This window comes from Myripristis murdjan, chromosome 4, assembly GCF_902150065.1.
Source record: "Myripristis murdjan chromosome 4, fMyrMur1.1, whole genome shotgun sequence".
Lineage (NCBI taxonomy): Eukaryota > Metazoa > Chordata > Actinopteri > Holocentriformes > Holocentridae > Myripristis > Myripristis murdjan.
The window spans coordinates 29,151,131-29,165,321 of record NC_043983.1 but is presented as its reverse complement, the minus strand read 5'-3'; the positions used below and the strand labels follow the sequence as shown (position 1 = coordinate 29,165,321).

Here is a 14,191-nt window from a genome sequence, read left to right as displayed (position 1 = left end):
CAGTGTACAACAAACTGCACTGCAAAGCTTTTTTTGCACTTTTTTTTTTTTTTTTTTGCTTTCAACTTAGTTAATGCGCATTCTGAGTGATGTCAGCGGTGTGACGAGAGGGAAATTACTCAAATGACTCCTTCTCTGTGACTGACTGGGCCAGAAAACTCTAATTTCACCTTTGACTGCATGCAGTATTGAGCCCTGAGACCAAGTACATCTTCTTGTGTTGTGCTCTGCATGCTCTACAAAACTGCATTGTGTACTAACATGTGTGGCTGGCCAGTGCACGACCACTTTGCAGTAAAACACCTTTTGACGACGCTGAAGACCAAAGCTCTGAATTTTTGTTTTTTTTTTGCATCTAATTACATGAAAAACAAGAGTAAAACAAGAAAGCAACAGGAGAACAAAAAGAGAAAAAAAAAACTATGTCTTGTGAAACAGAATGAAACCTGAGCGTTCTATTTATTGTTAATGGATTGTGTTCCTCTTTGTGGATCTGAGAATTAGTTTTAAAGAAACCTCACCATGCACTGAAGATTTATTTTTATTTATTTATTTTTTTATCACGATCAACAAACATTTCTGCATCATTAATAAGGCATAGTGAACACACATTGTTTTGTAGCGGGATGGGTTACCCCAGATACCAAAATAACCTGCTGTGCAAAACAGTTGGTTGATGTGGACTCAATGTTATTTCAAGGACCTCCCCAAAGAGAATTGTGCAAAATGGGAGTAACGTCCTTCATGCTTCATTCAGTAAGATAAACGAAATTACATTTATTTGTAAGACCTTGCAAGTAAATTGCAACTGCTCTGCTATTTTCAAAGTTAGCGATTTGTTTTACTTGCCGCCTTTTGCTGTTTTTTTTCCCCCACCCTCTCAGTTTAATCTTATGTGACATTGATCCCTCTCAATATGCACGCGCCACCAGCAACAGAGAAATGATTTAGAAATTAAGAATTACAAACAAAGAGCCTTTTGATTTGAACTAGTTCAAATAAATTATGCACACGCCAGTCAACATGCACTTTCCTATGCCAGCTTGAAGTCAAAGGCACCTTCATAGGGCCGCATGTCAACTTTGTTAATTGAGCTACTGATGATCCAGTTTTAACAAGAAAGAGTGAATTAGAGAGCAAACTGACAGTGGGGAGAGAGAGAGAGAGAGAGAGAGAGAGAGAGAGAGAGAGAGAGAGAGAGAGAGAGAGAGAGAGAAGGTGAAACGAGAGACGTGTGAGCTAAGGGTTTCCATGTCGTTTAGGCATCCAAAGACAGACAGAGAGAGCGCGAAGATCAAGACAGAGAAAGAGAGCGTAATGATGTAGCTAATAGCTGCTGGTTCTGAACGCATCATGAAATTGCCACCAACAGTGTCTCAACAACATCAAACAAACATCAGACTATTAATTAGTGGAAATCCTATTAAGCCTGCTGAGAGGTCCTATAAACACCACAACGCACTGGTTCCTGCTCATTTCATTTTCCCGTGGCTTTGATACCGCAAACGGTTTTCAAGTAGATGTTTAAAGCACTTGATTACCACCTGAAACTGTAACCTTTGCTGTGGTCATTTTAAAACCCAATGGGGCGTTTGGTTTCAATGACTTGGTAAGTAAAAGCACCAAATTGCAGCTTAATCCTCATATTGGTGTTTCGACAGGTCACTGGGGGATTAGTGCTGCCTTTTCTCCAGTATAATAGTTGTGGATTTAGCTATGATTTTAATATGGTGATAAGACATTAGTTTTGCCCTTTTTGACCAACAACATGGTTTGGCAGATTGAGCTGCCAGTGCGCTGCAGCTCGCACCACCCCTGTTGACTGGACTGCTGCTCTGCCTTCATCCACTGCGCTGTCACTGCAAGGATTTGAATCCTAATTCAGTCATACTTTTTTTTTTGTCCCTCCTTAGTTTCTTGCTTAGATAAACTCCAACAGAGTGTCAATCCAAAATGATATTCATCATTTGGTAAACAGATATGCTTACAGAATCATTTCTGGCATGAAATTAATACTGATTATGCACCATCTAATAACCTTGCCTTACAAGATAATTATATCAGGCTTTGTGGATAGATGTGTCTGTATTTCTGCAATACGGGCTGACTGAAGTTCAAATTTACTGCTTTCTGCTGGTTTGAGCCCCGCATTTTTTCGTCACTTCTCTGGTAGCTTTTATGGGAAAGTGTGTTTGCATGTTGCTCATTCTGTACATTTTGGGGAATCCAAACACTGACCAGCTTTATCAAACTGTCAAAATATTGTAAGATGGAAAGCACTGCTAAAAAAAAAAAAAGAAAAAGAAAAAGAAAAAGAAAAAAAAAAAAAGAAAGAAAAGAAAACCAGCAATTGCATTATTGATTTACAGCTCCCACAAATATCACTACACCTCTGATGTACAAGGAGCAAGGGCAATAGAGTTAGAGGGAGGGAAAGAAAGCATGATTTGCACGAGGGTAGGCTGACACAATTTGAAGGCTGCTGATCCCTTTTGTATTGCAATTTGTCACAACACAGTTGACAAGAGGCTGCTCCTCATACACAAAACAAGGAGTGCCTGGAATCACATTGGGTACATAATGAAGCGTGCACATACTGTTAATACATGCTGTGCATACACACTCAACCACACAAACAGGCAACGGCAGCAAAAGAACGATGGAGAGGAGCCACCAGCCGCGCTGAAAGCTCTTCTTCCTGACACAGACGCTTTCTCCAAATGAGATGCCTGCATGGCCTTATTTTCTTCATTGCAATCACACTCACACGCATAGTTGTCAGCACATGTATACATGAACACACTGACATACAATCAAACATGCACACACACACACACACACACACACACACACATATACATGGGCTGGCCCCAATATGACTTCCCAGGCTTTGAAGTGTTTACGAACAAACATTCAACTATGCAATTTTTTTTATTTCCCTGAGTGACGAGTGGCTCAGTTTCGAGTGCGACCGCGGGGTGACTACTCTGTTAGTAATTCTCTCCATTTCAGTCTCCTGTCGAGTGACAAAAATCCTGTTTTTGGTCACTGTCAATCCTGGATACCTCCGGATACCGTCTGATGATGATTTAGCCTCTGGTGATGATGGACAGTGTTCTGGGTTTTCTGGTTTGGCCGGAAATGACTTTCCATTTCTGTTTCTTTTATCAGAAGAGTCGAAGGTTTCTCCACACAATACAGAAACAGTAAACACATTTTGTTGGTGTTTTAGATCGATGATGTTCTGCCTCTGGTTCATAAAACCAGTCAGACTACAAACAGCTACGGAAGTGGAAACCAGAACGCTTCCAACACCAAAATCAGAGTCTATCTATCTATCTATTTATCTATCTATCTATCTACAATCTGCTCATAAATGTCAGAGTACAATTTTATCACAATGCTGTCTTCCTTTTTCCTTGTCAACACTGAAAATTCAGTTTGATGATGCTGATGCCACCACCAGCACTCTTCTTTCTTTGACACGCTGATAGCGAAGACATTGACTGCACACTGCTTGATAGCAGCCATTCCCTGTTATTTTCAATGATTTGTAATCATTTGCAACTTTCAGCATGAGCTCTGCTCTCTTTTCTGTCCATACAAATGAATCACCTCCCACATTGTTTCTCCACAGTTTTGGACATTATGTCTTCAGCCGTATTTGTTCTTTCATTTGTAACTCAGCAACGTCAACAGACTGCTCCAGTCTCTCATCAGCTCCTCTGCATATGCTGCAGACTTGTGTGATTTTATATTCTTGGGCATGCAGATATTTTTAAAAACACTTGACATAAGACAAAATCCATTGCATTGCAAATGCACTGCATTTTCAAATGTATTTGTAGACATGTATGTACCGTATACATGGATTTAGAATCTGGGTGGAGCCTTTAGTGTTTAGTTTGAATTTCACTCTTTGTTACTGTCCACACTTAATTGCCAGCTTTTTTAAAAAAAATTGTGTACAAAGGGTGGATCTACAGCATTTTGAGGGAGATGGGATGCTCCTTTCTGTTGCGCCCCTGATAAAGCAGACATATTTTTACATAAAAATATTGATCTTCAAACTGCAGCCTGATGCACAATCACTCTAACACTCTGAGGAGTTCAGGCAAGCCAGAGTGCACACATGAAACACGCATGAACAGGGTCTCTGGCATCGAGGCAGCCTCCTCAGACCTATGCCCCTGATAACTCCCCCCCATCACACACTTGTCAGAAGCCATAAGCCCTGTGCTGGATGAGGTCCTCGTCACTGCCATGGCTCCTGGTGCTGGAGAGGAAGACTGTGCTGCCTCTGTCCTGGAGACTCATTCAACCTTTGACTGGAGCGGAGAATGGGAGATCGACTTGTCTCCCTGCCACGGCCTCTTCCTCGAACAAACCATTCAGGCTTCGCACAAAAGCTGCATCCTCCTCTAGACTTCTGCCCTGTTCTGTTCTGTTCTGTTCTGTTCTATTCAGCTTTAAGGTGCTATGTTTATAATTTTTAACACATTTAAATCGTTACCAAACACATTTTTAAGACATTAGCGTAATTACTGCAACACAAACAAAACAATCACTGAGCAGACTGGCAGCCTGTACCTCTACAAGTCTCCAAGCTTTGTGCCATTATAGTGCAGATTTGGCAGGGAATGTGTCTGATTCCTTTATGGCACAAAACAGGAAGATGGCACTGTCATTAAATCTTTGAGTCTCCGACAGTGGCAGGCAATGGAAGGAGGGGAACAGAGACAAATCGCTTCCAACACGTTTATCTTATTCAGCAAAGTGAAAGAAGCATGGAGAGCAGGAAACAATGGAGTTTAAGGGAAATATAGTCTTAAATTTCACAAACACGGCCAACCAGTAGAGGCTATTCTAGCAATCTCCGTCATGGTATCATTTGTTTACAGCTGTATCGATGTAGAGATGTATATATGTTTAAAAACTGCCATATGACTAGGCATTAATTGATATTTCAGTTCTATTCTATTCGATAATATTGCACTCTGCTCTATGATGTTCGATTCTATTCTATTATATTCGTTAATGTTCTGCTCTGTTTTCTTCTTTTGAATGCCATTGCTTTACTGTCTGTGCAGCTGTATGCACACTTCGAAATCCATTTTATAATCTCTTTTAAATGTGCTGTTCCATCAATGGCATTCAATGCACAATGGCACCACCATAAACATGAGACAGATAAAGGATGATACGCTCTACTTCTCCTAAGACCAAATGATGTGATTACATTGTACGGCTCAGGTATTGTTGCCACACCGCATCTCTGCACCAAATCATCTCAATAAACATGTTTGCGTGTAATTGAAACACTAATCACTCCATAATTACGAGAGAGGAATCCTTACATCAAACCGAGTCAATGTAATTTCCGGTGGCCTGCCATGGAAAGAAGAAAGGAGGAAAAAAAAAACAAAAGAGACGACAGGAGATGAGATATGATATAAAAGTTACATCCCATGTGTGCAAGAGGAGGCGATGACATTTAGACTAATATGCTGCTGTGTCTCGAGATGATCTGGCTGCAGACCAAGAACCTTAGCCTGACATAACATCAGTTTCACAACGCCACCAGCCCCGATCATGATAAACAGCTCAGCATTTCTGCATCTAAACATGCACCGTCACCATCTTGACTTACAAACTAAACCTCCTCAACGCTGCCACTCCCATCGGTGCATTCGACATTACAAATGCATGCCTCTGCAGCCTGGGTTTATTTAAAAATCACACAACTTTTTTTTTTTTAATTTTAATGGCGATCCCATGTCAAGCTGAATTGCAAGGAAATATGTATAAAATTATGCACAAGACATCTATATACTATATATTTGATGTGATACTGCAGCTCTCACAGTTTTTGAAGTTTTGAATAATAATTCAGCATCTATTTACAATATCTAACACTTCACTGCTGCCACAGAGAGCTGCAGATTTCCAACCTGTTAAGAGCCAGAGTGCAGCTTTGAATCGTCAAGCGGTTTTATAGTCTTAAAGATGAAAGCTGATGGAGCTGTAGCCATCAGCTTAGACTGTCTAAATTAATGCTGTCATTTCTTTTTCTTCTAATCAATGTTATAACTACTATTCTTATTAGTAGTGGTAGTAGTAGTAGTAGTAGTATGATCATTCCCCTTATTAGAATTATTGATCATAACTAGGGTGATAAGTGTCCTGATGCTGTGACCCGCCAGCAGGGGGGGATAAGGCTCTAGTTGTGACAGTCTCTCTGATGTCGCCACCTCTTTACTCCAGCTACTCCAACCCCCTCCGAGCACCTCTCTTCCCTCTCTCCCTCTGTCCCCGATGGGAAAGGCCAACTGAGCTCTGGAGAATATTTATGAGTGAAGGAGAGCAATTGGTTTGAAATCATTCAACACAAGAGAGATGGAGGCTGAGAGAGAGAGAAAGAGAGAGAGAGAGAGAGAGTGAGAGAGAGAGAGAGTGGGAAGGAGACATAGAAAGAATGTTAAGATAGAGGAGGCAGAGGTTGGATTTTAATGTTTTTTATTTAACCTTCTTTTAACCTGGCGTGTTAATTAAGAGTAGTTCCTTATTGCTGCTCCTCTCTGCCTGTATGTGTGAGTGCGCATACAGTATGTGTGTTATGATGTATTCCTATACTTACGAGGACCAAATGTTCTTAAAACGATGCAAAAATAACGAAAATCCTCCAAAGCGGGGGCATTTTGATCCTCACTTCCACAAGACGTTAGTTTAGGATTGGGATTTAGGTTTGGGGTTTGAATTAGGATTAAGTTAAGGTTAAGGTAAGAATCATTGTTTGGTATGTGGTGAAAATTAAAGGGGAAATAAGTAAGATTTATAATGATGCATTGCATGACAATGCCATGATATGTCTGCAGGGATACTGATCAATACCACTGACAATGACTAATGCTATTATGACTTTCAAAACTTACTTTCTTTTTAGAGCAAAAACTCCCCATCAATTACAGTTAAACTCAAGACAACGCAATTACTTTCATTTTCAGGTGCACCATCTGACTAGCATCGCAAGACATTTCATTAACAAACGCTGAAAAGCCGCATTATATTTTCCAGTATTTTGCACGGTGATATATTACCTCTCTTTCTCACAGACGTCTGCACTAATTACCAAACTTACTCCTCTCTGCCATTAAATTGTGACTGCACTGTCTGTGTTAATTAAAGGCCAACACAACTCATGGGGAGGGGTGAGATGGTGTGCGTGTTGAGGAGTGAGTGCACGTGCATGTGTGCACATGCAACTATTGCACTATTGCATGCGTTAGGGTGGGGCGCAGAAAGAGAGATAGAGGCAGAGAAAAAAAATGAAAAGAGAGGGAGGTAAAGACGCAGAGACAGAGGAAGAGAGAGAGACTGGGGGAGAGGAATGTGGCTAAGCTGAGCAGTGCTACAGTCTCCATCTGTGCCTGGCAGTGTCACCTCTGTCAGCTGCTAAATGCCAGTGTCAGTCAAACCTCTGTTCTCCTGGCACCAACCACTCCATTCCGCAGCTCCAGATTTTCTGACAGCATCACTCTCATCACCACGCATCAAAACACTTACCTGGCACACACACACAGACACACACTGGCATAAATACAGATCCACTTTTCAAGTACAAATGCATTAGCACACCCACTCGTACTGAGACATATGCAGAACCATATGTATATGCATACCAGCAGACATATCCATTGTATTAGGCACTTATCTCTGGAAATTTCTACACGTACCAAACACACACACATACACACACACACACACACACACTACAATTGCCCCTGCCATTATATAGGTGTGGCAGGTCAGCCTGCCTTTAGGAGCAGCTGTCCCACCTACAAGTCTACACTGAAGTCGGGAATTTTTGCACCTCATGGTGATGTAAAAGCTTTTTCAGATGCATTTCCATCCTAATAAGAGAAGAATTGTGGGGTAAACACTAAGATAAAAATATATGCCCAAATACACACACACACACACACACACACACACACACACACAGCCTAAGACACTCTGGATACAGTCTGAGCTTGCAGTCCACTGTTCAGTTGCTGTTACACTAAATTTTGCTCGGGAATACAAGTCATTCAGATACATGTCAAGTTCATTTTCGGCTGAGTATATAAGATGCCGTCAAACGGTCATTATTCCTTTTGCGAATTTTTTATGCCATACAGCCCAACAGGGAATCTACAGTATGCCAGTGTTATTGAGCGAGTGTGGTTTTTAGGACCCTGAAAAGCTTTAGCTTTTAATATTCCAGTCTCTCGTGTGCTGAAACAGAAGGAAAATGTCATCGCAGCAAGCTTCCAAGCCAATACCCTGCTGCTTCCAAGTCTACACCCACAAATACTTCACACCACACACTTCTGAACCCCTCCTGTCTACCCGCTGTCACATATCAACTGGCTCAGTCAGATATCTGTTACATCCTGCTGCTTTGCCCAAACCCTCCTGCGGTATTGTCTCTTTAAGTTTCCACTGATATGCTGAATTTTGAGGCTGTCTGTCACACTCAAACCATATGTTTCCGCTGCCCACAAAAAGGTAAAGCCAGTAACACTCAAAGATTCTTGCATCTGTACAGCTAGAGTAATGTGCCTTCATTTGTTTACAAGAGTCTAATCTTCTCTCAACACTCATCCCACTCTTTGCCACCTACTAAATTTGAATCCTTTCTAGTCTAAACAAAGGCATTATGTGATCTCTGACCTACCTCCTTTTCTTGCAAAAATAATGCTATTCCTCTGAGCAAAACTGCAATAAACCGCATCAAAACTGTCTCAGCTCTGCGTTTGGCTTCAAATAATTGCTCAGGATATCGGCAGTTTGCTCTTTCTCACCCACATCTTGCCCCATAGTCATCTCAGCTTTGCAGCAGCCACACCAGCCACTGCTCACTGACCCTGTTGTCCACAGTCCCTCACCTGTATATCTTGTACTTGGTGGTGAATCCTTGCTGGTAGCGCTCTGTGAAATCAACAAACTCCTGGGAGTGGTGAAAAGGACCCTTGTCCGATAGGAGCCAGCCCAGGGGCCCGGTGGCACCACTGAAGCCAGCCCCTCCAGGGTCGGCTGCCCTGGCCCCCACTGACACCCAGCTCTGGAGCAGGCTTAGTGTTAACCACTTCCATAGAAACATGAGGGCCACCAGTCTAATGGAGATGCACGGGCCGCTCATGCTGCTTCCCCCGGCCCCGGTGACTCCTCATTCTCCCTGCCCTCTGGACGAGTCCTGAAAGGAGGAAGAAGAGGAGGAAGGAGAGGAATCAAGGCAGGGTGGCCAGAGAGGACAAGGTGGCACTATGGGTGTGGATGTGAAAAAGAGAGATGAACTCAGATAGCTAAATTATTCTATTGTTTTTGGGCCAAAAAATTAATAATGCCACATGGTCATTATTATTAATTCCAAATTAATAAAAGCAGCCTAGAGAATTATCTATAACGGGCTGTCTTTAATTAAGCAAATACTCATTAGGGATGATGTCTAATTGCTTTAATTGGAATGTTACCTTTTTAACATTAAAATACATTTAATTTTTTTCTTCTTTTTTCTAACGTTTGGCGTTTTACCTGATTGTGCAAGTTGCGTGGCCCTTTACCGGTCGGAATTACTCTCCGCAAAATCCCCTGATCGGACCGTGAAGTTGCGATCGGCTCGGCGGATAGAAGGGGCGGCATGAGAAAAGTTCTTTTTTCGGTGGGTATCGCCACAAATGCAAACAGACGCACAATTACGCGCAGCGCAACTCGAGCGAAACGGAAGCTGACATCCAACCCCCCTGATAGCGCTCCTTTCTCTCTCTCTGTGTGTGTGTGTGTTTCACCGCCGCATAGTTCCAGAGGAGAGTCTCCACTGAGGTGCAGTAGGTAGGTCCAGTCCAGCGGAATGAAAGGCAGCGGACACAAAGATTCAAGAGCGCGTAGGTCACCTGCGAGCAGCAAATCTTCCAAGGTAATTATCTTATTTTACCTAAAGGTTTGTGACTGGGTGAATCTGCAAGGACGAAAATCACCAGCCGTAAGTACGAAGCAGCATGAGCGGCTGTCCTCTAACTCACTTCTGCTCTTGATTGGAGAGACGCGCTCGGGGCGCGGGGCGCACGGAGAGCGGCGGTGGAGATGGTGACTGGCTTCCCGGCGCACGGCATGTGTGAATGGCACTAGCAGCGATCCCTCCCTCCCTGCCTTACCGAACCGCCGCGATTTAATTTATTCCAGCAGCGAGCCCACTCCCGATTGGCTGGGACGTAAAGCGAGGAAGTGGGAGTAGGAGGTGTTCAGGGGGCAGGCTGGATGAGGCGATGGTCAAAGGATGGGGATGTGCTTGACTCATTTGCAGCTCATTTTAGAAACCCGTCAGAAGTCGACCGCAATTCAGATTAATGGCTGCATGGCTGGAACGGGACAAAATCACCATATATACCCAAGAAATGCTCCTCTTAACATGTCTGTTATTCTCAGGTGCACTGGGATTATTCTTTTTTTTTTTCTTTTTTTTTTTTTTCTTAAAACAAGTGAGCAACTGTATTACTAGATTATTACAGCCCCTTTTCACTTATTTCATAAATGTAAAAAAAGACAACAAACAAGTTAGAATAAAGCAAAACACTCCTCTAGTTTCAATAAAATGACACCTGAGTCCAGATAATGATCTGAAAAAGCTGATTTGTGCTGAAAACATGAGAAATGATCCTCCTCACTGACAGGCTGTCATCTCTTGTTGTAAGGAGAAAGATGTTTTAGAGACTGGACTTGAAGTAGATTGTTGGACTGATATTTTTTGCAGTGCACATGTGTATAAGATAAATGAATTTTACTCAGAACTTGGAATATTTCAGTCATTATTACTACAATCACGGCTGTCATGATGATGATGATGGCGATGATGATGATCGGGAAGGGGTTTATTCCACCCCCCCTGCAGTTACTCTCGTTATCTCCTCTGCCCTCTCCCTCCTTCTCCTTTTTATTCCCGCAGAATAATCATCACTCTCAGCATCAGCAAACTTAATTAGATCTGCTCTATCCCTGCTCTATCCCAACGCTGGTGCGTTGGACACTGAGCATGGATCAGAGAGGCAGAGAGCAGACGAACGGAGGGAAGGATGTGCTGCCTTTCAGCTTTTCTGTAGACGTTCAAAGGGAGGTTTTATACAGGGATTGGATTAGAGAAATGAACACCATTGAGTCGCTAGATTCACTGGCTCTCAAACTCAAAGAGGAGCCGAAATCCTGTGGCACAGCGACTCGCAGAATCTGGAGTGAAAGAATGAGTCGATTTGTCACAGTTTCATCATCATGTCTTAGGATTGGGTGCCTTTTCATCCAACCCTGCCTTGCGGCCATGATGACTTGTGAAGGACAACTACCTAATATGAAGAGACATTCTTTGGTCTCTACATTTGGTGAGGTGGCTTGGACAAGGGGAATATTTTTTCCTTTCTTTTGTTTGCCTGTTTTTATACTGCATTATAGCTGACCCTTTACTTTTTTGTCTGCAAGCACAGGTTAAACTTTTTAAAGTTTTGAATAAAAGATGATTTTTTTTTGTGGAGAGATTGCCACGGCTCATTACTTCCATGGATTCACTTTGCATTTAAGGCAGTTTTTAGAGTAGTGTTTTCAGGTTCCAGAGACCCAGCCCTCACACTCATATGAGCAGAGTGGTAGAGAGTCCCCACAGCTCATATTCACACTTTCAAATAAATCATTCATCACTGCATTTGTGTGTGTTTGTACGTGCAGGGTTAGAGAAGTTTATGTACGTGCACAGTGGTGTGTGTGCGCGAGCCAGCGTGCTTGTGGTTGTTTATTTGTTTTGAGGAGAGCAAGAAAATGGTTCAGAATTGATTGCCAATTGATTGCATGCAGGATGTCAAAAAAGACTAGATGTAAACCACACACACTCCCTGCGAAATCAAAGGGAATGTCACAGCAAAGGGCTCATTATAGTGGTAGAAAGGCGCAGGCAGTGTGTAGGTCACTGTGGCTGAGCAGTGACCTATAACAAGGAGTTGTCTCCAACGTCCTTTGGGGCCTCAGAAATCAAAGATTGCAGGAACAGTACCTTGGCAACTGCATTTCAGTCAGATTTCCATGTGAAGATATGTATGATAAAACGCTTCTTTGGCCACACACACACACAGACACAAAATCCTCCCTCTAACAAGTCATTTAGTCTCTGTTCAAATCCTGCTTTTTTTTAGCTAGTGAAAAAAACCTTATATTGAAAAAATACTGTTTATTCAAAAATCCAACCCAACAATATGTTAACACTGAATCTGAGACTAAATGATTTCAAGTTCAAGGTCAAGTGAATACAGGGTGTCCGTAAAGTCTCTTTACAATTTAACAAATGTATTACAAAAGCAAATGAATAGACAAATCTGTGGAAATTATTACAAAATGAGGAGTAGATATTGATTTTTTTTTTCTTGCCTCATTTAATACACCTCTATATGGGCACCATTAGTTGCACGAAGCACATCAATGCCTCATCAATGGTGGCAATGGCATCAGTGATCTTTTGCTTCAGGTCGTTGATGTCCAATGTGATTCAAAACTTTGATAACCACTGAGTACACAGAACAAATCTGATTAACATATCTCATCAACTGCTTTTGTGATAGATTTTTTAAATTGTAAAGAGACTTTGTGGACACAGTGTATTTGCCTATCTCTGAGGGGCAATTTGTTTTGCAGACAGCAACCAACAAACAAAAATCAGCAACAATGAAAAAGTCAACAATGATGATAAAAACCACATAGACATGTTCATAAAACCAGCGACTACAGATACAAAAGAATTTCTTGATGCCTTAGTCCGGCACCTAGGAAGTTCATATCTGCGACCAGATGAGAGCAATCGAAATTCACCAAACAGAGGAAGGCTAGCATCAGAGAGGACTGACTGGGCTGTCTGAGTAGCCCTGACCACATACAGGCTGGAGGGACTGATTAGATTTGTGCCGTCAATCTTGCTGCAATACTCGCCAACTTGTTTTTATTTTTAAGTTAAGGTGCTCGTACCAACAGATTGCAGAAAAGCTCAAAATACGTTTGAGAAAACAAGAATAAAAAGTTTTCATAAGAGAGGCAGAAGGTGGAAATGTTTTGCAGCGCAGTAAATAAATGTAGTGATGCTGACAATGTGATTTAAATTATGTATTAGAAATAGTTATCTATCATTATAAAAAAAGAAATTGCTCCTCATTCTTTGTCTTGTCCTCCTTATTCCTGTTCTGGGTCATTTCAGGCTGGGGTTTATCCAAACATGCATTGGGTAGAAAGTAGGGAAACACCTTTGACAGGCTGCTAGTCCCAGATAAACACACTCCAATCCAGTCCCCAGTCCACCTGACTTATGTCTTTAGTCAAGTACACGGCTCAATTTTACCAAGCCATTTCATCTCATGTTCAGCGTCTTTTTTTTTGTCTTCAAACAAGTGAAAAAACCTGCCTGTGGGATGAGATAATCCCACTTGTTTCCAGTGCTACGAGTTTTCTGAATCTATTGTGACATTCCTGTTGCTAGTGGCCTCATTTACTTTATTCTAATGGAACCAAGTTGGATTATCTCATCCCACTGGCAGAGTTTTCCTTGTTTGTAGAAAAAAAAACAAGATTATAACAGTGAATATGAGACTGGATTTCATGTTAACATGGATATTTTTGTAGTGTGGGAAATCTACATGAACATGGGATGAACACTCAAACCCCATGCAGTCAGATATGTTGTCCTTTTTCACTGTGATGCCACAGTGAGCCACCAAGCTGCCCAGAAATCATTACACACACCAAAATAATAGCATCTCTGCAAATGGTCCTTTGTTGGCAAACAGCTGGTACACAGACCTCAGGCTGAGGTCTTGTCTGTGTGTGAGAGTGTGCAAGCCAAACGAGTGGTGGAGAGGACCGAGGCAGCCACATTTACTCAGCAGTGAGACAGATAGTCATTAGGGGAGGTAAACATTCACTTAAGCCTGAGCGTGCTCATTGATGCCACTCAAGGGTCTTTGTGAGGAGTGATCAGGGAACGGAGTGAAGCTGAGGTTTTAATTAGCCTGAAAACCTGACAGCCTTTGTCAGTGCTTTGTCAGAGCGGTGCCATGCGTTGGCTTTACTTGTTTTTCCTCATGAGCTACGGGACAGGAAAATCGCATGTTTGCTTGACACTTCCAGATGCTAG

The 14,191-nt window shown here is 42.1% G+C and overlaps 1 protein-coding gene across 1 annotated transcript in view; it reads right to left on the bottom strand.

The window, feature by feature from the left end:
• Positions 1-9,181, bottom strand: part of LOC115357883 (BMP/retinoic acid-inducible neural-specific protein 3-like) — a 36,398-nt gene extending 27,217 nt beyond the window's left edge. Inside the window, exon 1 of the mRNA XM_030049641.1 lies at positions 8,928-9,181. Within this exon, the coding sequence (XP_029905501.1) occupies positions 8,928-9,181 (254 nt within the window). The remainder of the gene's footprint in view (positions 1-8,927) is intronic.
• Between the last annotated feature and the right edge of the window lie 5,010 nt (positions 9,182-14,191).